Genomic DNA, 26,926 nt, shown 5'->3' with positions numbered 1-26,926 from the left:
CAGATCAAGGGGCCAATCGAGCGGGGCAGGTATCCGTGGATCATTCAAGCTCGAGAACGCCTGCTCATTAAACCTTTCACCGGTAGGAAGCTCTTGGAACATTTATCCGGGTGTCATTACGCCATCTCGCAAAGTCGATGGTGAATGCTGATTGAATCGATCGCTGTAAATCAGTCTTACTGTAAAAGATACTTAGAGCCATATTTGCCACCTAAATATTTTCAGTTCATACCTAGTCGAGTGTACATGCGACAGGAGCATCTCTTACCCTGCCCCGGCAGTGCCTGAATGGGGCAAGAGAACCCTACATCTCTGAGGAGGCTTTTGGGGCTGTTGATCACGCAGGCAATAGGTACTGTACCTGGACTGGCGAACGCCATATCCTCGTAAACTGGGACAAGAGTACTCCACAGTTACCGGCGCCCTGGGCGAACCTCTCATATGAACATATGTTCAAAATCTGTAGACCATGGAATAGTCAGGCTTCGAATATGCGACGAAGAACAAGACCAGTGAAGCGACTACTGTTTTTCAGCTCATACGGCAAATTTTATTATCGGAGATCAACCGGCAATAGTTGCTGAGACTGTCATGGCTGTGCAATGCTCGCTATAACCCATAGCTAACTGTTTTCCCGACAAGAGCTCTTCAAAAGACACACGATGATAGTGACTGCCAGCAAACACCAGTTCATTTGACAATGAATTATATGCTTTTTGCTGGAAGGCACGGGACACTGTGGGTATTTCCCTGTGGGGTTCTCTCAAGCCCCAGGCTTGAGCGTGCTTAGAAAGCAAGTGCCGAGAAGCTGACTACCAGACTTTCCGAGTCTTAGCCATCTCCTCAGGGGGGGATCATGATAAGCCACCTAGATGAGGGTGGATGGAATGATAAGTAGACGTAAGCGGCGATGTGGGGGACTCGGATGTGGCTTAGTAGGTAGCTTACTCTGTAAGGGAACACCCCTGGGCTTTGCCCTTTGGTGCCTGGATCTTTTCTCCTGGCCAGTAAAAAGCGAAACATGGTTTTATAATTTCTTTTCTCTAAGATACGCCGTAGATTTGACTTGAATAGATAATATTGATGCACCGGGCTTTCAGGACTTCCTATACTACTCTTCTCATAGCGATATCCAATGTAAGTTGCGTCCAACTTATGGTAATGACAGCATATGGTTAATTAGGGCTGATTAGTATCAGGAACTGGATCCCGGATCATAATATAGTAGCTCCCCTTATTATGCCCCCCCAATGGCTCGAAGTCTAGAACGATTTCCTCTAGTGTGTTCCATCCGTACTTTTTATAAAGCGGATAGCCTTCCTCTGTTGCTTCAAGAAACATTCGTGCATTCAGGGTATCCGCCTTTTTCGTAGCCCATTTCAACATTTGGCTTCCAATTCCTTTCCCCTGATACTCGGGGTCGGTGGCCAAAAAGTCCAGGACTATAGCGCCGGTTAGCCTTCCTGAGCCGAAGCGAATAGACAAGAGGAAATTAAAGTGTGAGAATATGAGAGGAAAGAAGCTAGGAGAAACTAGAATACGTACTCAGATCATCTTCTCTCAGATACTTTTCCCTCGAGCTCTTGAGCATATCCAAATAACACGCATAAACGCGCTCGTTAATTCCCTCGGGTAGATATTTATTTGGTTCAGCAGCCATCTTAGTGGCATTTTCCGATAGCTCTGTAAGTGAATGGGACTCTTGTTGATAACGAAGTGGGATGACCACTCGCATGAAGGCGATGATACGCCCCGTTTCTGAGTCCGTTGCAACTAAGAGATGGTATTTGGGATCCACGAATCTTGCGAAAGTTCGTGCATATTTCAACGTTTGTAGGGCCGAAACTTCAACGTTCGCAAATGCATTCTGGTAAAATAGACCCGGAGCGAAACTGGCGGTGTTTATGTGGACCAAATCCGGGCTATCGGACTCGGTCGCATAGCGGATTTGAATGGGCATTAGTAGTGTTGGTTCTTTGCCTTTGAATGGGGAATGACGGTCAGTGTGCGATCTGGGGTGGGAATGTGATCATAAATGTTGGAAAATCCTAAGTGGGTCCGAATGTGCTAGGCCACTGTAATAGTACTGCGTGATATTAGATTAGGGCGCATGGCGTCTTCATTGACATTTGGAACATGTTGTTCGTATTGACCGCGGAAAAGCTTTTCAATGTCACCTTATCTCGGAGGCCGCCCATCCTTTTGAGTCTCTACTTAGCCTCGTTGTTTTGCTGGAAGACCCCACGCTTAACTCATTTTGTTATCATATATCCATCCCCGCACCGTCACTGAGGGGGAATTTTCCGCCTTCGCAGACACTCTCAAACCGCTCGGAACAAGAACGATATCCTATGTCGCTCATTCCCATCATAGTGATAAATCGGTGCAAATTCGACAGGTACCCGGTTCGGCACATTCAAATCGCTCAGGCCTCTATGGTGATTATAATGGTCTCGTGGATGCTCGTGGATATTCTTATCCTTGGTTGTAGTTAATATCTCAAGGTCACACATAATTCGACCAAGTCGGTATCATCTCAATGTATCACCGAAATAAGAAGGAAACTTTGGGGACCATAACACTTGTCATATTTCCTTTTTACTCCAAGAGGCAAGTTGGAACAGCCTCGCACTCATATTAAAGATAAACTGCAACCAGTCTTCTGGAAAGCGGGTGGAAGACGGTGGTTGGCATAGTGGAGACTAAATGGGATGCCATGTATGACCACTTCTTGAATTGAGTGGCGTTTGAGTTCGTGTCAACTGGTTTGTAGGCGGTTGGAGATCTGATTAGAAAATTTAAGGTTACGCAAAAGACCACAAATCGAACTCCTACTATCTACTAAGAGCGCCAGAACGAACCTCAATGTTTTGACAGATGAGGTCGTCGACATTTGGGCATATAAATAGAGTGATCAGTGGAATCAAGGGCGACAAGGGCGTGACTTGCGGGTCCAATTGAAGAAATGTACTACTGCGCAGTACAATATTAGCGGAGCACAAGGTACATACAAATGTATTATTTTATTATTCTTTAGCTAGATCTTTTTCCTATTTTTTCCAGATCTTGTGCCACGGTGCGATCCCGTATCACCTATTCTCTGACGGTATATTACATTACTCCAGACTATGTATTTTTCTAGTAGAATCTGACCCCGTTGTAGTTTTCTGAGCTATATTTTATCTATCTATCCATAGCTTAATTAATAGGTTAAAGATGCAGTAGTCCCGTATAGAGCATTAATGAATGAACTCGTACAAACCATATCCTGATATATACCTCAACGTAAGTCCCCGCTAAAAGTCATACTAACACGATCATTCTTTTCTCACCGTGCCACGACTCCATGCTTTGCCATACTGTGATGGACTCTTTATGCAATAATATCCTATTCTTCTACGGACGTTCATTTCCGGGCCCTGAAACTCTTTCACAATCAAACCGTACACGCTCTTCGTTGATTCTGCCTTGGACAGAGCCACAATTTTGCATCGGTCCCCTTCATGCAGATCATCCTGCGGGTCATCGATTATCCACCAAGACGAGATGTCATAGCCATTCCACGAGGTAGAGTCGTTGAGTGTGATCGAGTGATCGGAAATCGTGGGGAAACCCCCAGTACACTTTATTTCTGCACAATAGGCTCGCAGGTCCAAACTTGCAGATACGACCTGCCCCGTAGGGATTTGCCTGATCGACAAGGTCAAGACTAAAATTCCTCATATATGCGATTGGCTGTAAGGTTGACATTATTGGCATCGCAATCTGGCTATCCATCGAGGCCCAACTCCAGGAGGGCGTCTTGATACGTTGCCCATCTTCGCACATATACGTATTATTCCTTATTGGGCATCTTGCCGGGCTTTTAATTACCTGCCATGTTAGGCTCTGTGGGAGCTGGTTCCAAGAGTGGCCTGCAATATAGGTGCTCTGTATCCTCCTTTTCCCTCTTCTTCAGCCTCATCATCATCTTCTTCTTCTACACGAGGCTCCTCGTGATCCGACTGCTGCCCTCCTTCCTGCTGGGCCTCAGAGTCTTCAGCCTCGGCTGCTGGCTTCGGCACGAAGGCTGCTATATTGATGACTTCCTGTGATGCCTCCTCTTTGACTCTCCCTGGTCGTTCGATTGAAGCCGATCGCGATAATCTGATAATCTCGTCGATTGATGTATCTCAGCTGCCTGCAACTCAGGACGGCTCGCTTAGAGCAGCTAGCTCCTTATTAGAACACGATTCGTCTCTCTTGGCAATCGAAACCAAGCACTAAATCTCATTTGTCTCTTTCATGCTATCCAAGAGCGCGCAGGCATGGGATTGCTAGCCAAGGATTGCGGTGAGGGTCACAGTTCAGCAGCGCCTGCGCCAAGGTACCAGTCAATCAGGAGGCTTTTTGATTGACAAATCGTCCTCATCTACATTTCCGTCCCAGAAGCTCAGCAGCCTAAGCCTCACGGGCCCTGGACGGGTTGCTTGGATAACTGGTCTTGACTCGAAGATTCACTTAAACGGTGGAGACTAAACTAGGTGTTAAGAGCTAGTCGTTCACCACGCGCAGTTCTACTCCCGCCTAGTTTGAAGTAGCGGGTGGCGTCGAAGGCGCCGATGCAACGCTATGGCTATCTTCACCACGCCCTGATGAGAGCTCCTGACTACTATCAGCGCCAAGGATCGCGGAAAAGGTCAATACTTGGGACAGTTTGGTTAGGGATAAGCCCTTTCGGTGGGCCAGCCGCACTATGTCAAAGAGAGTACGGTCCAATGCGGACGTGACATACAAGCACGATAATTTCCCTCAGCGATGAGCCCGCACAAGAGCCTTTATCCGTGCTCGACTGTGCTCCAACCGTCTCGTCGGCCAACTGGATATGAACCGAGCCGGGTCTGCCTTGGACTAGGGAGGGTTGAAGCAAGGATAGCCAACCAAGCACTTTCCGTGAAAGGAATAGGGGTCAAGGCCAGAGTATTATGCCAAACCATACTTAGCCCCAACGACACTTTGGCCGTGAATGGAAGCATGGAGCTGGAATGTACAATACTTCAACACTTCCATCCAGGCGTACGGCTCGATGCATGGACAATCCTGGCGGCCATGCAGATATCTGACCGGCCAGCATTTGTTCGACACGACAAAAACATTCCTCTCGATGAGATTATTGCGATTGAACCAGTAAAGCGAATCCGACCCTTCAAACGGCCGCTAGCGGCATGGGCCAAGAAGATTTCAAAATACCGACGACAAGCTAAAGAAACGTTTGGGGACGTTATTCCATTGGTTTTCTTCTGTCCCATTAACCACACAGACAGCCACTACACGTTACTTTGAGATTAATGAACGGGAGCGAGTGATTCGTCATTACGATTCGCTAGCTGATCGAGGCGCTGTTAACCAGACCCGGATGTCGAGATTGGTCCAGGAAGAATTTGGGGCCCTAAAGTTCTCCTACCAAGAAGCTGTAAGTGGATTCTATCCGTTCTTTGTCCTATGATAAATAACATGAGAATAGCCTACCCCGCAATAGAATGATGCTTGGAGTTGTGGTATTAGAGTCGTCTAGACTTTCCAACGCTTGTCGAATGGTCTTCCGATCGGTGGGTGTGGAATAAGGTACTGAACCTGGAACCCATGTTACTAGAGATAATAAATGGGCTAGTCACTTGTGTTGAAGAAAATGCCATGGAACGATATAGACGTTAACGGGGTCAGCTAAACTAAAATAAACATGATGCTGCATCAGAGCCAGGAAGAGCGTTAAAAGCGGCAGGGGTAGGCATATAAAAGTAGCAAAAGTCCACGCTATCCTCGAAATAGCCGGTGCAATGGCGGCCGTTTCCAGCGCCCTGCTAACCGTGTTATCGTATACTATATTTATAACATTAGATAATGTTAAATAAATAGAAATAAATATAAAGATTAAAATTAACATTCTATAGAGTATAGTCTATATTAAAAAAGAATCCTTATACTCTGCTTGTCTTAGGCAGTGGTCTGTAGTCTACTGGCCTACGACCCTAGTACTATTCAATTTAGCACTGAGTCAGTCACTGACCACAAGCAGACGGAAAAATATGCCAAACATGTGGGGTAGGATCTTGCAAGATCCTCCTCGACCATCAATTTTCGGTCGCTTTATTCAATCTTGAAAATCTTTCGCGTTGACGATACAGAGCACAGGCGACATTTATCCACCAATCCCGTCACGGCATTAGGTGATGTTGTGTTGTCGGACACAACTATAAATACTGAATAGGTTTCTCCAGGCCGACGGTTCTCATATAGATCTGACTGCTGTCGTCATGTACAACAATCCGATTATCCCCGGATTTAATCCCGACCCTTCCGTAATTCGCGTGAAGAATGACTTTTTCCTCGTAACCTCTTCCTTCGAATACTTCCCCGGAGCTCCGATATACCACAGCACTGATCTGATACGCTGGACCCTGATCGGCCACGCACTGACCAGGCGCAGTCAGATCCACATCCAGACCCCCGAACCTGGTGGTGGAGTTTGGGCCACCACCCTACGGTACCATGACGGTGTGTACTATATAATTGCGGCCAGCTTTGAACGCTATCGCCCGCAGGATGATGATCGGGTTTGGCCGCGCGGGTTCTATGTGAAGACAGAGAACATCTGGGATTCAGATTCCTGGTCTGACCCGGTGTTTTTCGACCAGGTCGGATTTGATCAGGATGTATGTACTTCTCATCCCTCAACCTGTTCAGCGTGCCACGCCTGTTCTAACAAGGATTTCTCAAGCTGTTCTGGGACGATGACGGCACAGTTTACCTATCATCGACCTATCGCAAGCTGAATAGAACGCCGAATGCAAATCTTAAAGACTTCGCCATCCATATCGCTACTGTTGATCTTGCCAGCGGGGCCTCCACATCCGAACCGAGGCTCATCCGAGATTCTACCTCCGGCGTCTCGGAGGGATCGCATATATTCAAGCACGGGAAATACTACTATCTTTTCACCGCTGAAGGGGGCACAGAAAGCGGCCATTGCGAATGGGTGAGCCGCAGTGAGACGGGCCCGTTTGGTCCGTGGGAAGTGGGACCGAGTAACCCACTCTGGAGGAATGGGATCAATGACGAGGTGCAAAATACTGGGCATGCAGACTTGGTGGAAGACGCACAGGGAAGATGGTGGGCTGTTTTGTTGGGTGTGCGACCGGTGCGGAAGGATGGTTACTGGGAGGAGTCTGTTTTTGGTACCTTTGCTCATTCTTTGCTTGACATATGCTGCAGAGCTAACTCAATGGCTACGACGACAATAGGCCGCGAAACATTTCTGATACCCGTTGAGTGGAAGGACGATTGGCCGATTTTCAATGGGGGCAATAAGATCTCTCTCAAATCCCAAAGTCCACACCTTTATGAGGACCAAGATCCTGTAGTATGGAGAGATGATTTCTCGGGCCCAGAATTACAGCTAGGCTGGTACCGCAAAAGTAAGTTCGCAAAAGCATGTTCCCTGACGTTAAACTGAGACTGTTACCTTTAGACACCCCCACGAGAACAGATTACTCCCTTGTAGAACGACTAAACCACCTCCGTCTACACGGAGGGCCATATAACCTCTCCGTCCCCAGTTGTCCGACTCTATTTCTTCGGAAACAAACTCATCACTACTGCACGTGGGAAACACAATTATCTTTCAATCCTCAATCACCACATACAGAAGCTGGAACTGTCGTCTGGTGGAACTACTTCACTTACAGCAGTATAGGGATCAGACTCTCCCCTACGAAGGAAGCGACACGAATTGTGCGCTTCCAGCCGGCTGAAGGAGAGGTCATTGATCGAGAGCTTGAAAATGCAGTGTCGGATGTTGTGTTCTTCATCGAATGCGGAGACCAGTATAGGTTTGGCTTCAGAGAGGTGAACGGCGCTCATTCCGAGACCCAGTGGCTAGGAGAGGTTCAGAACAGCACAATGACTCAGTCGCCGCCAGTTGGAGCATCCTTTACCGGGATGATGCTCGGATTGTACGCCTTCGGAGAACGGCAACGCTGTTTGGTTCCGGCAGACTTTGTGTATGCCGAGTTTAGATGATGTCTTAACCTTATGTACAACTCACTACGTGCTACCAATATTTGGCCTTCATATTGCAGTTCAGTCTCCACTGTAGCCCCTCGTCAACTGGGTAAACAACGTTTTACAGCAGTTCCTTATTAGCGGTCATCCATACGAGTCTCTACAAGTTTAGGATTAGATCGTCGACCCTTGAGTGTTGGGCTAGGGATTGGGAATCTTTTCTCTTTCATACAAGCTAGACCAATGCCCTCAGGAAAACTTCCAACTTGGACATGTATAAATGGTGGTAGTCTCGGCAAAGAATGTGGCGGACTCGAACGTGGCGCGTCTTACCAGTCACAATGGCCAGTTACCATCTCCTTGAGGTTTCTCTTGTGGTTACCTTTGGTACCCATTCTTCTATAAGGTGCGAGTATCTGTATTGACGACAGTATGTCCATGCCAATGTACGCTTCACAGCGTATCTTTACCACACGAATCCTCAAGACTCTTGGATCAGACATGGTCTCTGGCGGCCAACCTGGTCACATGTCTCTGATATGCAACTGGACTCGCGTTCGTGCTACGTGCTGCGAAGTGATGCGCAACTCTCCACCTTCCTTGTGACACGGCAGAGCCATTTACCATGCTATCCCGGCTCTGTCCCGTCCCTAATCTTTGAATACGCTAGTGGCGTTGACGTGGATGATCCCGTGTGGAAGAGTGAAGGGCTTGATGAGGCCCTGTCCAGACGGTGCTACCCAAAATCTGATAGCATTGGGTATAGCTTAGTTTTTGTGACAGTGCAGCCTTAACCGAATACGACGCTACTTTGATAGGAAGCGCCTGGGCAAATACGGAGGATGAGCTCATGTACTACCAGGTAGTAGGAGCTTCCGGGCTACTACTAAGACAGCAAAAGGTTGGAGCGAAATTTTCTCGCTGTTGCCTAAGCTAGGACAGCTCGATGTTATGACAACGCCAGTGTAAGACAAATGGTAGCCTTGCCTTAAGTTTCGACCTTGCCAATGACCTTCAGCTGATAATATCTTGATAATTAATCAATTGAACCCTTCCAGAGCATTACCTAGTATGGCGAATATTGGACTATGTGAAGGATGCGTTCCACTAGTTGAGGCCTAGATGCTTACTAGCCCATAACCATATTCCCAAACCAGGATCAGTGGAGATGAATTGCCCCGCTGGATGAACAGATAAAACGAAACTTGGAAAAATCCACCATTTCCTGTGCTTCTAGTAATTGCCAGCTCGGGGTTCTATCTAATTATAACAATGATATCACAATACAGCCTTATCCCCCTGAATCATTTGGGTGATCGGCCGACCAGGATGGATTCTTATTTTTGGCTGGGATCCACTAGGGATCGTTGACTAGCGTTAGAAGAGGAATAGTGCGACGGTCGTGCCCCACTGTCTTAGGCCTGTCACAGTAACGAACACGAGTACGACCGGACTGGATTTATCCCCACCGCTCAAGCAGGTCTCTCTTCGAATAGCTCTGATAGAATCTTTTATACATATAAACACCATATTCAACTGGATCATGGTTTCCCTTCATCATACTCTCATATTTCTACAGAATGAAACCTCTCCAGCGGTCGAAGTCGGATGACCTCGCGGATCTAGTAGATGCTCCTCCACCTTATACACTAATCGCAGAAGCAGGATCCAGCACAGTACAAGGTATAGTTGTCTAGCAGTTATTTGACTACATTTCACTAACAAAGTAGATGATGGCCGCATTGATGTGGACCTAGACTCGGCCACGGCAAGAACCGCTCTCAGGTTCATCCCCCGACTCAGTGAGGACGATTTAATACACCCGCCACCTACCTACTCGGGGCCAGTGCGATGCGATCTCAAACTCAACATTGTCATACATGTCGTGGGGAGCCGCGGGGATGTTCAGCCTTTTATTGCACTGGGGAACGAGTTGCAAAAGCATGGCCACCGAGTGCGGTTAGCAACACACGATGTGTTTGCTTCCTTCGTTCGGAAGTCGGATCTGGTGTTCTACCCAATCGGCGGCGATCCTGCCGAGCTCATGGCATTTATGGTGAAGAACCCGGGTCTAATCCCGAACATGAAGAGTCTGAAGGCAGGGGAAATCACAAGAAAACGGATGATGGTCCGAGAGATGCTGGAAGGATGTTGGAAGTCTTGTATCCAGGATGATCCTAGCACAGGGGCTCCGTTCGTGGCCGACGCCATTATCGCAAACCCTCCCAGCTTTGCACATGTCCACTGTGCCCAAGCCCTAGGGGTTCCTCTACACTTGATGTTCACCATGCCCTGGAGTTCGACATCAGAGTATCCTCATCCGCTTGCCAATTTGAAATATTCCGGGACGAACGCGAGATTCGCAAATGCCGTTTCGTACGGAGTTGTAGAGTGGATGACCTGGCAAGGGTGAGATGAATTGTTCACAATGTGGAGACATCTGTCTAATCTGCTGTGTTTAGACTTGGCGATGTGATCAACGACTGGAGGGAAACCATTGATCTCGAACGGGTTCCGCTTACCGAAGGGCCGAGCCTTGTGCAGACTCTTAAAGTGCCATTCACATATTGCTGGTCTCCAGCCTTGGTGCCCAAACCCAAGGATTGGCCATCTTACATCGGTACATTTCTCTAACCGTTCTGTATTGTGCCCTACTAAGTATCTAGATGTCTGTGGCTTCTTCTTTCGTGAATTGCCGATATATTCCCCGTCTTCCGAACTAGATGCATTCCTCCGCGACGGTCCACCACCGGTGTATATTGGCTTCGGTAGCATCGTCATCGATGATCCCCCGCGGCTCACTTCGATTCTTGAAGAGGCCGTCCGAGCGATCGGCGTTCGTGCAATTATCTCACGAGGGTGGAGTAAGCTCGGAGGCTCTTCATCAAAAGACATTCTGTATATCGGCGACTGCCCTCACGAGTGGCTTTTCCAACACGTGTCTGCTGTGGTACATCACGGCGGTGCAGGGACGACAGCATGCGGCCTACGCTTCGGAAAGCCCACTGCCATTGTCCCCTTCTTTGGAGATCAGCCCTTCTGGGGTAAGATGATCGCGGCGTCAGGGGCCGGTCCCGAGCCAATCCCACAGAAGTCTTTGACAGCCCAAAGCCTCGCTGAAGCAATTCAGTACTGCCTCACCCCTCAGGCCAAGGAGGCTGCAAAAGATATTTCTAATAAAATGCAATACGAGTCGGGTGTCAAAGCCGCCGTCGAATCCTTCCATCGAAATCTGCCGTTGGACCACATGCGCTGCCAGCTTATTCCCGACCAGCCCGCGTCGTGGATTTACAAAAGGTCCACCAAACCTATCCTTCTCTCCAAATTAGCCGCTCAGATCCTACTGGACCACTTGCGCATTGAGTCGAAGAACCTACAGTCGTATGACCCCACTCGTCTCGACTCACCTTATAATCCAGGCTAACGTGACAGGCACGAAATCCGTCCTATAATTATAACAAATCGCAGATATGATCCAATAACAAGCACAACCTCAGCAACGATAGGCTATGGCACAGACATGCTAAGAGCCACGTCAGATATGTTCGTGAAACCGTATCAAGAACTGAAGGGCCGATCTGCGACAGCTCCGGCAGCCACCAACGCCGAAGATCCTCTGTTAAAGGTTGACTCGAAAACCACAACGGCTAACACGGTGGACTGGAATGCCACAGGAGCGGCTATCGGGGCCGGGGCAGCGGGATTTGGCAAGTTTATGAAACATGTTTACAAGGGAGTGATCGTCGACATCCCGCTAGCTGCTACAGAGGGCCTCCGGGCCGTGCCACGACTATATGGTGAAGAGGTGGAAGATTATGCCGTCCGCGACTGGAAAAGTGGTGCTATCGCAGGTGGCAAGAATTTCACTCAAGGGATGCGAGAAGGCTTCACCGATATATTCACACAGACCCAGAAGGGAGCCAAGGAAGAGGGTGCCGTGGGAATGGCTAAAGGGTTCCTCAAAGGAACACTTAGCATCGGTACTAAAGTACCATCAGGTTGGTTAGTCCTGTCGCTTTTCACGAGTCTTGCTGACTTTGCACAGCTGCACTTGGTCTCGTGGCCTATCCAGCCCATGGAATAACCAAGAGCCTACACACGGTGATGAGGTCAAAGACCAGGAAGCAAATCGTCCAAGCGCGGCTTCAGGAGGGCCAGTATATAGCACGAAAGGTTGCAAAGCCTGAAACAGATCATGCCTTGGTGATGCAGAGCTTCGATGCTCTGAAGAATGCGGACGCAGGTTGATCATTTGAGGCATTTGCAACGGGAACTGCAACACCATCAAGCGTCGCATTTGATTTGAGCATGTGGAAGCTATACAATCAAAACATCCTTAGGCATTTCAAGACAATACCCCAAGAGAATAGGTCCACCATTATTACCTACTGCCTCTCAACTAATGGATAATAATTATACGTATAGATACAATATAAACTCATGAAAATACTTGAGAACTATTCCCTTTACCCGTAACCAGGCAATATCCATCGCCTCCACCATTTCCTCGAGCAACGGCCCCTTCTCCGTACCCGTCAAATTCTGTCTCAACTGCGCAGCACTACTATCCCCGACAATAATTGTATTCCCTTCTCCCTCCACACGCTACCGGAGTCGAAGACAAGGTTTTAGTATTAGTTGTACGTAGCGTGTGTTACGTATAGTTGCATCAATGGAAAGGGCCAGCCTACTGCGGTGATGATACTATTTTATCTCCGCTGTTTCCATTGTTCCTGATACTGCGATGAGGTGCCGTTGTTGACACAGGACAGGTCACTGTAGTATCAATCACAGAAAGAAAACGACAGTACACCGTTCAATACAATACAATACAAACCAGGAAAAGAACCCGCCAAGCACACACCAACGGCCATCATTGGCCAACCCAATGTTGCAAAGAAATAAAGTGGCTCTAGCGCGTAAGCAACGTGCATTAGCGCCGGCAATAAGGGTCTTAATGATCTCATCGTCCGATCTCTCTACAAACTGTAAAAAGAAGAACTAGATAGAAAATGGCCCAATCTTTATTCATCCTTCCACTCTATACAACACTCTGAGTCTACACGGTACATTCAACTTATAAATAGAAATAGACTAAAGATACCTAAATATCAATTTCTCCCCCCGCGTTGCCCGCCACCGATTCGTCGAAACCAACAACTCCCCACACCCCCCGACCACCCACGGCCACTTGCGAATAAACTCCTCGCTGACCTCCCAATTCGCCAGGTCCTGCGGATCCCCCCACACCAACAGCCCGCAGCTCTCGGTGCTCATATCCCAGAACCCCATGATGTCCATGCACAGCTGGTCGTCGTCGAAGTCGCCGGCGCGGATGAGGTTGTCGCGCATGCGCGGGTGTGGAAAGAAGTCGAGCCAGGGGTGGTGCGGGATGGACTGTTGGAGTTGGGTTGGGCGGAGGGTCGGCGGGATGGAGGAGGGGGTGGTGAAACCGGGGCGGAGGGTGGTGAAGGGGGAGATGGCGTCGTCGTGCATCCACTCGTGGTGCTTGGGCATGCCGAGGGTGGACATGATGGAGGCGAAGGCGCGGAAGACGTTGACTTTGGCGAGGGTGAGAAGGTGGTCGGAGGTCGGGGAGCCAAGGATGTAGCTCTCGTAGGCGGTTTTGCTAAAGAGGTCGAGGAGGGCGGCGGTTTGGTCCGGAGTGGGACATGGGCGTCGTCCGGCGGTGGTTAGGGCTGTTGTTGTGGGTGGGGATTGCGATGATGAGGATGATATTATGCTAGACTCGGCTTCTTCGGCTTTGATAGTCAGGCCGAGCTTTTCGGCTCGTCTGCGTTGGCCTATGTGTTTTTCTTTCCGTCAATATCTTATTCTTCTTCTTCTTTTGTTGGATATGTTATAAGGGCTAATGTAGATGAGACTTTAGTGGGTGAGACGCACGATATGCTCTCTGGTTGATCCGGTTCTGGCGCCGTCGCCGTTCCTTCGAGTCTGTGAGCCCCTTCCAGTCATCGGGGCCTTTTTTCTGGGTCCGGATCGGTAGAAGCTGTTCCGAATCGCGCTTGGGGAGCTCGCTTGCGGACGCCATTGTCGGGTGTGGTGGATGTTCGGGATGAACTATGGAGGCGTCAGTCGCCGGTCTTATGCGTTTTGCTGACGGCCCCAGTCTGGGTCGGAGTTAAGCCCGGTGGGGTGTTGTATGCAGTGGCTTGTTTGTGTATGGCTATTACCGGTATGCCGTACGGTCATTGTTCGGGCTGTATAGTCCGTACCTGATATTAAAGTATAACATGGCAATGATCGATAAGTATCAATCTCATGCTCGTACACTAAGGGAATGATATTGAAACAGTAAAGATACCAAAATCCGCTTTCTGTGCGATCCTTGTGGGTGCAAATTGTTTTGTGCTGTTTCTATCCTTCTCTATTCTTTTTCTTTTCGTTTTCTGTAACTCCGTGCTCTTTTTATATCTAACTGTATCAAATTATATTTCTAAATAATAGATACAGAACTACTAACAGTATCTATAGAATAGACTATAGTTCTCCATTAAAGTGATATTGAATCCCAAACCAACGTGTATTGTGTAATTAATTATATATATACAAAACACGATCCACTATAGACCTAACAAAATTGCAATATCCCTCGAATTGTGCACATATAATGCTTTGCTCGGTTTTCATTTGTCAAGTCTTAACCTTGTACTCTGGTACTATTAAGCTATCATATATTCTGTTCTTGTTTTATTCCCTGTCTAATTGGGAGGTCTGCCGATTGATTGTTCCAAATATAGGTATACCTCTGAGTCCGCGAAGATGCGAGATTTTGGGAAATTACTTGCTGGTAGCAATCATTCAATTGGATATTTAATTTACAAAACTTGATATTAATGGAATTATGGTTGTACAGAAGGTGGAGGGAAGAATAGAGGAAAAAAAAGCATTTTATGGTCAGCGGGTAGAAAAAACGGGCGCCCCATTCGTTTAGGTTATATCTGAGCAATAAATACGCACATTTACTAGTTGAACGACGAAAGATACATTGATCCCAATCCAGCTCTGAAAGCCCCAGAGGCTATCAGAGAAGGGTCCAATTCTTTATATATAGGTACAGGAAGACAGTGAAGTATGATTGACTTTGACTGCCTTGCAGGGAGACAAATAGTACATACAAAAAAGCGACCAAGTATACTGGGAATGCGCTTAGCAAGAAGGAAGAGGGTCAGTGTAGACACAAGAGTCGCTGGGGCCAGAACCAATCTCGGTGGGCTCGCCGCTGCCCTCATTGCCCTCGTAGAAAGTACAGATCTTTTTGACGGAGGTGGCACAGGTGTCCGTAATGGTGGCGACATCACCGTAGTTCTCGTTGACACCGGCGAGGAGCTTGCCATTGTAGGCCTTGACGTTGGAGATGGTGACAGAGCGCTGAGACTGGGATTTGCAGTTGCCGCAGGAGCGGAAGAGCTTGCCGAAGTCGGAGACGACGAAGCCATCGATGCTGACCTCACCACCGGCGTTGTGCTGGATAACCTTGTCCTCGGCACCCTGGGCACCACCGCCGATGACCTTGTAAGGGCCGTTGCCCTTCTTGAGGGAGAGAGCGTCTGCGACAGAGTCAGCTTTGATCCCAATAAAGATAAACTACAAACACATACCCTCGCAGACCTTCTCCCACCAGACATTCTCGATGGTGCAAGCGCCCTCGCAGTGGACACCTTCGATCTGGTCAGTGCCGATGATGGCGTTCTTGAGGGTAGCACCCTCCTGGAGGATGAAGACGGCATCGCTGTCGCCGCCCTCTTCCTGGCCAGTGCACTCGACGCCACGGCCGTAAGTCTTCAGACCACCATCGAAGACCTCCCCAGCGGCAATCTCCTTGGGCTCACTAAAGGTCTCAGTGCCAGCGGACTCAGGGATGGGGAACTCGCTGGCACCCAGTGCCATGGAGGCGAGGAGAGACAGGATAACAGCCTTGGGAAGCATTGTAAATGATGAAGAAGTTGGTACTTAGAAAGAAAGAATCACTCTCAGAGCGTTTTAAAGAAGGGCACGATGAATCAAAGGAAAGATGCTTTTGTCTGGTCAAATCCAAGGCTCATGGTCGTGAAAGTGCTGAGGCTTTATAGCCTCAGTACGTCTGCTATGTTACCCCCCTGATCGAGTCATTGGCGGAACATAGAGGCCCTTGGCGCGTTTCGATATTGCCCTCTTGGTCTCTTCCAGGTCGAAAGCACTCTTCCGGAGCCAAGCTGAAACGGATTGCAGATACTCCGGCTCGCTAAGAAAGTTCCGAAGTTTTCCCAAGGCTTGATTTCTAGCCGGTCGCTTGGAAAGGGTAAGTGTCGATCACTGAGAGTCGGGACGAACACTGACCACAGGCTAATATTCACAGTTTCACCACTTAAAAATGCCAAGATCTAGCATTAATTCACTTGTCGTCTCCGCACCTCTTGGCATTCACGTTGAGAGCTATCAAAACTTGGCAGACTGCCGAGCTCTCTGCGGACATATTGTGTCGGATAAGCGGTAGATGACCCTTTTCATTTGAATGGGCCCACATTGAAGCAACAAGTTGGGGAATATACCTATGGAAGCTACACGGAACCCTGGAGCTAGGGCTAGCGCTAGCATCGTGGCGCAGCAAATCGTCCGACATGCCAAGAAGTCGGAAAGTGGCCCGGAAACAACTCCACGCGGCTTCCAGTGCACTGGGCAAGGCCGACCAACAAGGGTCTGTCCTTACTCAACGTGTATAATCGTCGTGCATCTGTAAGTGTAAAACCAGGGGTATGATGCACAGGTTATACTGGGTGTCGTGTATACTGCGAATTGTAACCATATGCTCCAGCTTGCTCCCGCTCAACGCTTTATCTCAAATGCATCTGGAGAAGAGAGCCACAACCCTTTTTGCAATCACACAAGCTCCATCCTCGCGTCATCGTACATAATTGGAGGGAATACGTATGCCGTCCCATAGCGATCGGCAACAACCCTACATTTGGCTTTCTCCATTTGGAAGTTGAATTGCAAGTCACACCCTTCTCGTCACAGCAATGGGTCCCGAATGCAACAGATACAGTGTTTCGCAGATCGTACCAAGGGACAAGAGTCATGTCCTGCAGAATCTGGAGCTTTGTTTAGTCGTCAATTTCCAACGTAAGCTTCACAGTGGAAAATACAACTCATTGGAGACAATTGAAATATTCACCCTTAAGTTGATACGACCACATTGGACTATCCGGATGTAGGATTCCATTTTGGAGCCGAGAGGTCCGCAAGAAGATTCATTATACGCACGATTTTTAGTTTGTAAATCCTGGCGTAACAAACTGTCAATATCCTTGAAATATGGCTCCTAATTGGTTCTTCAAATGTGCCAATTTAGAGCCATTACTTCGGAGAATTGTCATCCTGTGCAAACGGTAGCTGAATCATAACGGGCGGAAGAACTACTTGGGTAAGCAGCATTCTTCACTTGTGGTTGAAGCCATTTCTTCAGTCATATTTGCGGAGACCCCTGGCGTGTGCCGAAATCAGGTGGAGCGCGAAGGCGCAGTGCCGCTGCGGCCAGTTATCATGTCCAGAAGACTTTAGATTCCGCTAGCCTGTGGAGTATGGTCCTGAGCTCCGCATGCTATCACTAGACATCATATGGCAGAAAGAGCGGCAAACCAAAGGAGGTATTGCCTCAACCCCTGGGAGCGCACCATCCGACGCCTTGGCTTAATGGTTTCCTTCTCATCTATCCCGTCCTCCGTACTGCTCTTCCGTCTGACGTGTCGTATCCACTTCGCGAAGGTACTAGAGTAATGAGTCCATATAATCTGTGCGATATTTGCTAGCATCAAGGTTCAAAGAAGGCTGTTTGTGTTCGACGTCCTTCCTCAGTATGCAGGTCAATCTATAGTAATATTGACCTGATAATATCGACCACAATACTCTGCATCGCTCAAATCACAACTCAGAGTTGTCTTAATAGATGCACTAGTAGAGTCTGAAACTCATTTGCTCCCCATATATCCAAGCCATATACCAGCTGGTCGCAGATCTTTGGTATTCGCAAACGAATCGTTTATACCTAAAACTCATGCTTCGATTTCTGTAATGTCATCAGGTGAAGGAGCTTCACTCGAGAAGAAATAGTAGCTTTAACTACGCAACAGTTAGCAACTAGGTCACAGAGTATGGCAAATAACTGACCTCAGAAAGGCTTCTTATCCACTCCGATCATCACAAGAAGTGGGTTGAATAGCACAGTGGCAATGGACATGTCATAATCAGCCCCAGCCAAGATATTTTTATGCTAATCATGTTTCCTCGGTCTGAATGTCGGCCCCGGCCGAGCCGGCGAAACAAGGTATACCAAGCTTAGACCGCCTACGTACTCCATAGAACTATTCATTCATGTTGTGGACTATTGGTGGAAGTTTTCTGGGCTTTCCAGAACAGCCTTCCATTTGCTCCACATAACAAGGTTATTAGCGTTGCAACGTTTTTAATAGTCCTCTATACAGGAAGTGAGAACAGACTAACTGAGAAATAAAGTTAGCAAAGAGGCATTTACTAGTGAGGCACAATAGGCTCCTAGGGGATATCGCACGGGGGGCGCTTTAATGCGGCATTTTCAATCATGGCTTGTATTGGCGGCTTGTCCGAGGCTATCTCACAGGTTTTAGCTAGGATTTTGAGGAGCTGAGTTATGTATGAGTGCATAGACTCTGGATTGATGCCGAGTTTGTGGGACAGTAAGGAGTGGTCTGACAAGACTTGAGCTCCACTTGATGGTGAGAAAGAAATGCCCCTTCAAATCATTATATTAAGTATTGACCGCTGTAGGTTCTAAATAGCCCATGATGCCTCTCGGCCTAGCATGGAGTAGTTTGACGTTTGCTAGATACGAACAGTGAACAGGAAATATCACCTGATCCCGCACACGTGAAGTATGGAACTTCGCTTTTAGGTCCGCCTTGTTCTTCACCAGTAGGGAGCTTAGACAGTCTGAGAACAGAAGGAAAGGCAAGGCGACCTGCGTGCAAGATAAAGTGAACGTTTGTCTACGGACGAAGCAAGATGCATTGAGTATTAGTTCACATTCCAGAACTATCAACAGAATATCAGACTATATTCTGTATGATAGTACATCTTCATATAAAGGCCCTAGGCTTTCGCTGAAGGCATCTAAGGTACGCTGGAATGTATAGGTATTAGCCAGAGTATACAAACATTAACGAAGTATTAGCACAATTAGGTTGACGATCGCAAATGTGCTGGCCTTCCTATCGTTCGCAGAGCACAAATTAGCGGAGAGGAATAAAGCTTCCGAGTCGAGGTTGGCTCTGGCACAGAATCGTCAATATCCCACCCTGCTATGCAAGCAAGGCTGGGGAGCGGCACTATTCCTCCCGTTCGGCATCGGGAAGACTTTGATCTTTCGTCAATCTTGGGTTGCGAATGCAAAGAGCAAAGACGATAAGAGGCACCGTCAGGCATATACCGGTAATGCAAAGGAGACGCTGGACCTCTCTGTATGCTAGAGTTACAGCTTCGCGTTCAGGTGTTCCGGCAGGATACGAAACGATAAAGTCAAAAGGGCTCCCAAAAGCCAGATCGGTGAGAGTCTCATTTGCACTACCAAGATGCTTGGTGAGCTCCTTACCCATCCTCTGTCTCCATATAGCGCCAGAAATTGTACCTCCGATTGCGCTTCCGATGTTGTACATTGCCAGGTACAAACCAGTGATCACAGCAAGATCTGCAATGCTTAGACTAGATCGTTCAATTGAGAGGGATGTACTCACGCTCGTGTTTCGTTGCAGCCTGTATACTTGCTTGGGCCGGGTATGGGAACATGCCACCAGCTGACAACACAAATCAGTTTGAGCCAACCATCGTAGCCATTGTACAACGCACCAATACCCAGAAGTATCTCTCCGCCGATAATACCAGAGTAGCTTGAGCTACTTGTTCCTCCACGGAACTGTATGAGAATGCCGAAAGCCACCGCGAAAAGAACAGTTCCGGCAACTATGAAAGGCTTGAGTTGTTTCACTTTGATAATAATCGCCCCGAGTATGCATCCAGTTATAACAGATGCAAAGCTAGTAATGTCAGAGAGACTCAAAAGGAATACTTCGTGGCTATAGCAAACCTGTATAGAGACGAGATACGTGTTGCACTGAGAACACTTTGGTCAAACGCGACTTGCAACACGGTATATAAGTATGTGCCCTGCAACGACCAAGCTACAATGTTATTAGTATAGTGTCTAGACACCAGGCTCAAATCGACATACCTAAGTTGAGCATTGTTGCTATGCCGAGGGCACCCCAAACCGCGCGATCTTTGAGCAGCTACGCCTTATCAGTCACCGCTCGAAATACAAGCTCTCAACCGCTTACTTTGAAGGGAACCATGGGATACCGAGCATAAGAACGCTCCCAAATGACAAAGAGTGGCAGACAGAATAGACCTATAATCAGCGGTGCCAAGATCTTCGCAGTCTTCCATTGCTCGGCCGCAGCACCAGCAATTGTGAATGGCACAAGAATCAGAGCCAAGAAAGCAATCAGAAGCAGGATGCCCATCACATCCAGGTACCAAAATAATTCTTTAGCGAATTTCTTTGCACCGAGAAGCCGAATAGGATGCGTATATGTCTCAGCACTGGCTTTTTTGGCTTTGTGGTGTCCAAAAAGCAGCGTCACAAAAAGAGGGATGGAGCAAACTGATATGAATCAGAGAAGATCCCAATTTTGCAAGGTGTCTACCTACCAGGAAATATGATTGCGAACATCGCAATGCCCCAGCGCCAGCTAGTGACCCCCAACACGGCATCGGCAACGTTGCCACTAACCCAGGTATTGATAATGAAAGGGGTCGCAGGGATATAGGAAAAGAGCAGACGGGATCGAAGGGAAGTCAGATCTCCTACTAGAACTTCGACCAGGAGAATAATAGTCGTATATCCGACCTAAAGACAAAGTTCCGGTCAGAGTTTATGGTAAAAAACACGCAAAAAGAATAAGGTACCTGGTATAGAACAGCACCCGCGCAGAAAGTCTGGACATTGTCGGCGCAGGCCTCCACGATAGTCCCTGAGTATGTCAGCAGTGTTCGGTATCCGATGCACAGGCAATCCTTACCGATAGTGTAGAAGAAAACCGAGAGCAAGATCAACTCAACTCTCCCGAACACATCGGCGATTTTCGCGGCTGTTGGCTGTGCGGCAGCTGCAATGACGCTACGTAAAACATTGATCGTAGTAAGCAAACTGTGTTTGGCATAGGCACTGGTTGCCAAAGGCTGCTGAAATTAGTTCCTTATCAAATGAAAACGAGTATCACGGCAGGAAAAATACCTGATAAGTCCCTCGCAGCTGTCCATCCAAACCATAGACATAGGCTACCAGAAAGATCCCGAAGAACAAAAACACCCGAGCTACAACGCCCAGTTGCGACGAGATAGCTGCGATGCGCTTGACACCTGGGTTTTTAAAGTCCGCTTCCTCCTGAAGTTCCTGAGGTTGGGCAGCATGTTGAAATCGTGGATTCTTTTCGGCGGACATTTTGCACTGCCCTCGTCGCTATCAGTATGCGAGATCAGAGGACGAGGAGAAAGCGTCGTTAAGACTTTCTTATGAGGTAAAAGGGGGAGGGGGAGCATTAAGAAAGAATAGGAAAAAAAATACAAGCGATGTCTGAACGTGACAAAAAAAAAAAAAAAATTCTCATGAAAACACGGGGAGCCAATCATATCTGACAAAGCCTCTGTACAGGCTCTTTCTTGGGTCATAGTCTCGAAATGATCTCGGCATGACCAAGACATTGCCTAGGATTGTAGAGTTCTAGAGCGGCTGGGACAGGGAGAATTGCCTCAAAAGACACCAAGAATGTTCGGTTCCGAAGGCGTGGCATGGGATGAGCTCGTATTTTGCTCACAGGCATTGGTCGGGAAGGCCCGCCAAGCCGCATTTCGGGCCCTGAGTGGGACCCGCTTTATCAATCTAATCTGATACCCATCAATCAACAAAGAAGAACATACATAAAGCTCACCGTTAACCTAACAAGTCTCATGGTTAGCTCTCACTTGTTCCCATCCTGAAGGCGGTTCTAGTTTTGTAGCCCTGGGCGCCATCCAAAATGGTTTGCATGGAGGCCCTCGGTCAGAGTTGAGAACGGCGCTGGTGAAAATAATTCAGTCAGTCACCTAACTGCCAAATGAGTTGGAAACGCCACTCTTGCCTTGATGACCTGACCCGGAAATTACTTCGCCGATACCTTGGCACGTTTATATTTTTAGCTCTTTGTGTTCTTGCTATTAGCATGCCCTACTCAAGCGACAGCTTGTCATACAATAGAGCAAATTTTGGATGATGGATCCCCGTCATTACAGGCATCGGCATCGCCATAATGGTTCGATGTTAAAAAGCATACCCCGATATTATGGAGCCGACCCAAGCAGTATGAGTATGAACCATGCCTATCGAAGGTTGATGAGTACCAAATCAACACACACCCCAACACTGAGCATTTTGGGCGGAAACTGTACGAAGTGTATTTGACAACAGATATGCATGGATATAAATGAGCAAAAATAGAGCATCAATGCGGCCGCCTATGGTCGCTAATCGCAGGCCATAGCTGATTGATATAGCTCAATAGGAGAACAAATTATGTCCAGAAGATAAAGTCAGGATGACAGTGGAAGCCTTGACCTTGACAGCGGCTGTGCAAGTGGAACCTGGGTAGAAACTGAGGAATGTCATCGAAGCCATTTGTGGACGAGAAAAATGCGTGCGTATCTGGTTGATAAAAGGGGACAGCTGTCTATCTCCTGTGGGATATATGATTCAAGGAAAGATCACCCGTGAAACGGTCTTGCATTCAAATACTCGCCTCTCTCACTCAGGCGAGCCTCAATGTCCTCTGGTTATATCATCAGATGGCCATGTGAAGCGGCTCATGGATGTCTCTGAGCAGTACCTAAGTAATATCGGACGAAGGTATTCCAATACTTGCAGCGATGATCATTCTTGCATAGAAAAGCTATGGCGTGCAGGTGAGCAGACCACAAAGTCGATCACGCAATGAGCACTCTGTCCCCAGTAGGCTCATATCTTTCAATATCCTCCCTATGTCAACAAGTTTCAAGTCGATATTCGGCTATCGCCATATGCAGGCGCTATTTCCATCGCATGGTGATCAATGGGACAGGATGGGAGGGTATGGAGCTGAAATATGTTCCTACAATGTGATATATTACCACACCCCTATTCCCACATCCCTTCTGCTTCCTGTGAGCCTGCACGTAGAGATAAGACTAGGTACTTTGCAAGACTCCTAGGGTGCTCAAGTAAAGGGCTCTAGAGACTATACTCGACATTTGACTGCGGTTCACAACAACCTCTGGCTTCTCTGCCTCCATTCCCATCTCATCGAGGTCTTACAGCTGGCCATCCTCGTTTGAGGTATCAGCTGCGCACCCCAGGCTAAACACTGTCATCAACGGTGCCCAAGGTCAGGCTGAAGCGGGCCTTGTCTTCCAAGCTGCCGGGGGAAAGCCAAGCCAGCACGTTTCCTGTCGACGGCGCTGTTCGGTTCCTCGTTCGCCACCGAGGTGGAGCAGATGAGCCTAACACGCAAAGGCTTGTCAAGCATTTCGCGACAGTGAACCAACTCAAGTACCCCAAAAGAATTATGACTATCTATCCACGTGTGCAGGACACTCCATTGGATGCTGTGTGTTCCATCAAGTAGGATGTCAAGTACGGATGTATTCTGCTACAAGTTTGAGGCAAACAAAAATCCTTCCTTTGAAAAGGCAAAGGCTTGAATGCCTCCGTCTTGCACCAGCTATTATGCACACTTTAACGGGATTTCCGCTGCCTTTTTGAAAATATTGTGTGGTTTACGTGTTCTGGACTCTTGGGGATTCGTTCTTGTCGTAGTGTCAATGGGAATGTGGAGTGACAGACATTGTAGTAAACCTCCTGTTGCCGAGGTGTCCAAAACTTCATCAGAAAGCGACTCAGTCAAAATCATGTGGATTTATCCTTTTAGTCACTACCCATCGTTATACTTTCCAGGTTTTTCTGAGTGCAGGCCATTATCGACTATATTTTCTGAACATGAAGAGTCCAACCACTCAAGCTGTGCGAAGCTCCTGTGATACTTGAACCCGCATTAATGCTTGCACGAGAGCAACGCCAACCTTGACATGGAGGTCAAGGTTAAGACAGGCATTTCTCCAGAACCCGTTACTTCACCGCACATCGGTCTTCGGTGGTCACAGCACGAAAGCATACGCCATTTCCTCGCAAGCTGTTGGAGAAGCGTATTGTCTCAATGTTTGTGGCTGGCAATATCTAGGATAGTCCGGCGATTGTACAGCGAGACGAGGCAGTGCCCAAGCATTGGATCTAAGTTGCGGAAGGACAGCCTACATAGGCTTTTTCTTTATAAACCGAGCGGATATCCTATTTTCGGGCCGAGAGGCACTCAGAATGCTGTACCTGTACCCCGCCGAGGATTTAAGCGACAATACCTAGACATGAGCGGTTCAAACGCAACACTGTGTGCTTCCATTAAACAGGACTTGGGCACAACATCGGGGCCGGAGTACTAGAAGAATGGTCATCAATTAAACCAGTAGTATCTTCGTCCATCGCTTTAGCTTCGAAGTCAGCGTTGATCAGAGATCCAAGGTCATCTAGTCGCTCTTCATATCACAGGCACGGCTGTATCTTCGGAAGCTATTAGAGCGTGTTGAGCGAACAAGTCCAGCTTCGAGACCAACTTCCCAAATTCCGATCTACCACCATACGACGTCCTCCTAGAACGCCATCGTGTCAAATGCCAAGTTGTTAACTCGGGAATCTTGTACCGGTCATGTGGTATTCCAAACAACTAGAGTGAAAATAAAAAAAAAATGAAAAACGAAAAAAGAAAAAAAAAATAAAAAAGCAAAAAAGCAAAAAAGCAAAAAGAATCGCCTGATTCTGCTCATGCTATCGTGCGGTGCCGTTCTCAACGGAATCATCTGCTAAATTCGCCTCAAGTTGTGTTTGGAATCTGGCTCGATAATAGTAGATATTGGGTGGGTCAGACTCAGCCGTTCTAGACTGGTCAAGGTACACTGCGAAAAGAAAAAGGAAAGCAAGGACAATCCGACATTTCCTAGTCAACCCCTGCACGAGGATAAGTTTTCCATGAGCGCCCACCTATGATGTGTTGAGTAGCATGATATGTACGGCTGCATGTGACCCGCCCTGTACGCAGTCAGTTCCAGAGAGAGTAAGTAGGGAAGGTGCTCATACGTTAGCTTTATGCATGTTAGCAGTTTAAAGGCCAATCCAAACCAGCTATTCCACGCCGCACGCCGCTTGTCAGCATCCCAGACTCAATCCCAGGTTATGATTGCCCCATTGAGAATTTGAGGATGAGCCTAATGAGATCATCGCAATGGCTGGGAAAACGCTCTCTTCGCAGCTACCTTCCTGCTGCAGGTGGAGTGTCCTTTTAGCGTCAACACTACTAGTACTAGGCCTTAGTGATAGAGGATGCATGGGGCCATTTGCTGCAGGCAACATTTCCTGCTAATCACTACGGCTCAATGTGGCTCAAGAAAGGAGAAACGAAAAAGAGGAGAAAATATGAATGGCGATATAAGTAATATTGATGATAAAATATATAAGATAAGCAAAAGGTAAGGGAATAAGATCTTCGTTAACGGTCTGGGAAGTGGGGTAGTAGGCTGTAGCAGGTTAGCAAGGGTGGTGTGTTTTGGAGAAGTTTGGCCGATATGTAACTAGCTCAATTCGGTAGAACGTCTTTTCAACCTTGAACCAACTGAACTTCTTGAGCCAATAGTGCCACCATACTGGAGGTACTAGTCCATTGTCCCTAGGGTCCTCCGCTTGCTGCAAGTGTTCGTGATGATCCGCCGTATAAGGCCGATGGTGGGGGTATGGAATACAGAGTACCTATACGGTACAATACTTGACGCACGCCCTCCTCAATCTAGATAGGAATATGTCCTTTCGAAAGCAAATACCAACGGTTTAGGTAGGCAAAGAACCGGGTTAAGAATAAACGGAGTAATGCCATATTTTCTAACTGGTGTTTAGAATTAAGTAGAAGGGGGTGGAGAGGCTTATACTATAGGAAGTATATCACTAGGTAAATATAAATATATCCCTGCACTATGCGCAGATGAACACCTGAATTTTAAGTTTTCATATCGCGACCTCAACAGGAAAAGATAAAATAAAGATAAAATACAACATACAATGTCTTATTATACTTTTGGCTTCTCCCTTTCCTTTTCTTCTTCGGTCCTAGTTTCTTTCACGCTCCAGGGAAAAATTTGTAATTAGGGAGAAGGGGAGAGAGAGAGAAGATGATGGACACTCATGGATCGAGAAATGGTGACGCCATGGGACGGTTACCTAATCTGGAAGATGTTCTGATTTATTCGCCGACCGCGGTTGATGTCCTCAGGAACCAGAAAGACTAACTAACGATTCATGACCACCAACTGCTATTAGTATTCTACCTTTTCCTCTCTCACCGGAGAAAATCTGACTATTTTGCTTTTAGTCGCCTCCTCATCTTCTCCAAGATATCCCTGCCTTATATTACACTTGTCCTCCTAGTCCTCCTTAATTCCTTACTCTCCCCCCCTCCTCCTCCCTCCCCTCCGTATCTCTCCCAAAGCTCGTGACATCCTATTCTTGCCGACTTGTACTTTTATAATTGAATTTTTCCAATCGACGAATCGCCATCTTCAACCTACCGTTTTCAATTCGGCTTTGTTTTCTGTAAAATACATCACACGCCAAGTGATTTCGATCTGGAAACGTTGCATCTTGAGTTCAGTTCATCCCGTCGGAGCTTTGGATAGCTTCCCCGCACTACAGCTC

General features: G+C 47.6%; 7 protein-coding genes across 7 annotated transcripts; 3 read left to right on the top strand and 4 right to left on the bottom strand.

The window, feature by feature from the left end:
- Positions 1-685: 685 nt before the first annotated feature.
- On the bottom strand, positions 686-2,061 carry BDV37DRAFT_237776 (GNAT family N-acetyltransferase). Its single transcript, XM_032080767.1, has 2 exons — positions 1,546-2,061; positions 686-1,442 (listed from the first exon to the last, which is right to left on the bottom strand). The coding sequence occupies exons 1-2, from the start codon at positions 1,958-1,960 to the stop codon at positions 1,180-1,182; spliced, it is 678 nt and encodes a 225-aa protein (XP_031946300.1). The 5' UTR covers positions 1,961-2,061; the 3' UTR covers positions 686-1,179.
- A 2,617-nt stretch (positions 2,062-4,678) lies between these two features.
- On the top strand, positions 4,679-5,713 carry BDV37DRAFT_237773 (uncharacterized protein). Its single transcript, XM_032080766.1, has 2 exons — positions 4,679-5,439; positions 5,509-5,713. Exon 1 carries the CDS (start codon positions 4,798-4,800, stop codon positions 5,320-5,322), a length of 525 nt encoding a protein of 174 aa, XP_031946299.1. The 5' UTR covers positions 4,679-4,797; the 3' UTR covers positions 5,323-5,439; positions 5,509-5,713.
- A 580-nt stretch (positions 5,714-6,293) lies between these two features.
- Positions 6,294-8,058, top strand: BDV37DRAFT_278489 (glycoside hydrolase family 43 protein; the record flags this gene model as incomplete). Its single annotated transcript, XM_032086064.1, has 4 exons — positions 6,294-6,692; positions 6,758-7,214; positions 7,281-7,454; positions 7,508-8,058. 4 exons carry the CDS (start codon positions 6,294-6,296, stop codon positions 8,056-8,058), a joined length of 1,581 nt encoding a protein of 526 aa, XP_031946298.1.
- A 1,562-nt stretch (positions 8,059-9,620) lies between these two features.
- BDV37DRAFT_278488 (putative sterol glucosyltransferase) lies at positions 9,621-12,288 on the top strand (the record flags this gene model as incomplete). The annotated part of the gene is made up of 6 exons (XM_032086063.1): positions 9,621-9,723; positions 9,771-10,449; positions 10,503-10,660; positions 10,707-11,421; positions 11,473-12,038; positions 12,086-12,288. The coding sequence occupies 6 exons, from the start codon at positions 9,621-9,623 to the stop codon at positions 12,286-12,288; spliced, it is 2,424 nt and encodes an 807-aa protein (XP_031946297.1).
- Positions 12,289-13,134: 846 nt separating this feature from the next.
- Positions 13,135-14,092, bottom strand: BDV37DRAFT_278487 (DUF3425 domain-containing protein; the record flags this gene model as incomplete). Its single annotated transcript, XM_032086062.1, has 2 exons — positions 13,135-13,844; positions 13,945-14,092. The coding sequence occupies 2 exons, from the start codon at positions 14,090-14,092 to the stop codon at positions 13,135-13,137; spliced, it is 858 nt and encodes a 285-aa protein (XP_031946296.1).
- A 1,118-nt stretch (positions 14,093-15,210) lies between these two features.
- On the bottom strand, positions 15,211-15,990 carry BDV37DRAFT_268150 (pectate lyase; the record flags this gene model as incomplete). The annotated part of the gene is made up of 2 exons (XM_032084131.1): positions 15,211-15,611; positions 15,663-15,990. 2 exons carry the CDS (start codon positions 15,988-15,990, stop codon positions 15,211-15,213), a joined length of 729 nt encoding a protein of 242 aa, XP_031946295.1.
- Positions 15,991-18,650: 2,660 nt separating this feature from the next.
- On the bottom strand, positions 18,651-21,682 carry sit1 (putative siderochrome-iron transporter Sit1). The gene is made up of 10 exons (XM_032078811.1): positions 21,365-21,682; positions 21,150-21,309; positions 21,037-21,101; positions 20,779-20,977; positions 20,406-20,731; positions 20,300-20,357; positions 20,156-20,249; positions 19,918-20,105; positions 19,806-19,865; positions 18,651-19,759 (listed from the first exon to the last, which is right to left on the bottom strand). The coding sequence occupies exons 1-10, from the start codon at positions 21,569-21,571 to the stop codon at positions 19,401-19,403; spliced, it is 1,716 nt and encodes a 571-aa protein (XP_031946294.1). The 5' UTR covers positions 21,572-21,682; the 3' UTR covers positions 18,651-19,400.
- Positions 21,683-26,926: the final 5,244 nt, after the last annotated feature.

This window comes from Aspergillus pseudonomiae (genome assembly GCF_009193645.1).
Source record: "Aspergillus pseudonomiae strain CBS 119388 unplaced genomic scaffold BDV37scaffold_4, whole genome shotgun sequence".
NCBI lineage: Eukaryota > Fungi > Ascomycota > Eurotiomycetes > Eurotiales > Aspergillaceae > Aspergillus > Aspergillus pseudonomiae.
Note: the sequence above shows the minus strand (reverse complement) of the source record. Positions and strands in the feature narration are given on the sequence as shown.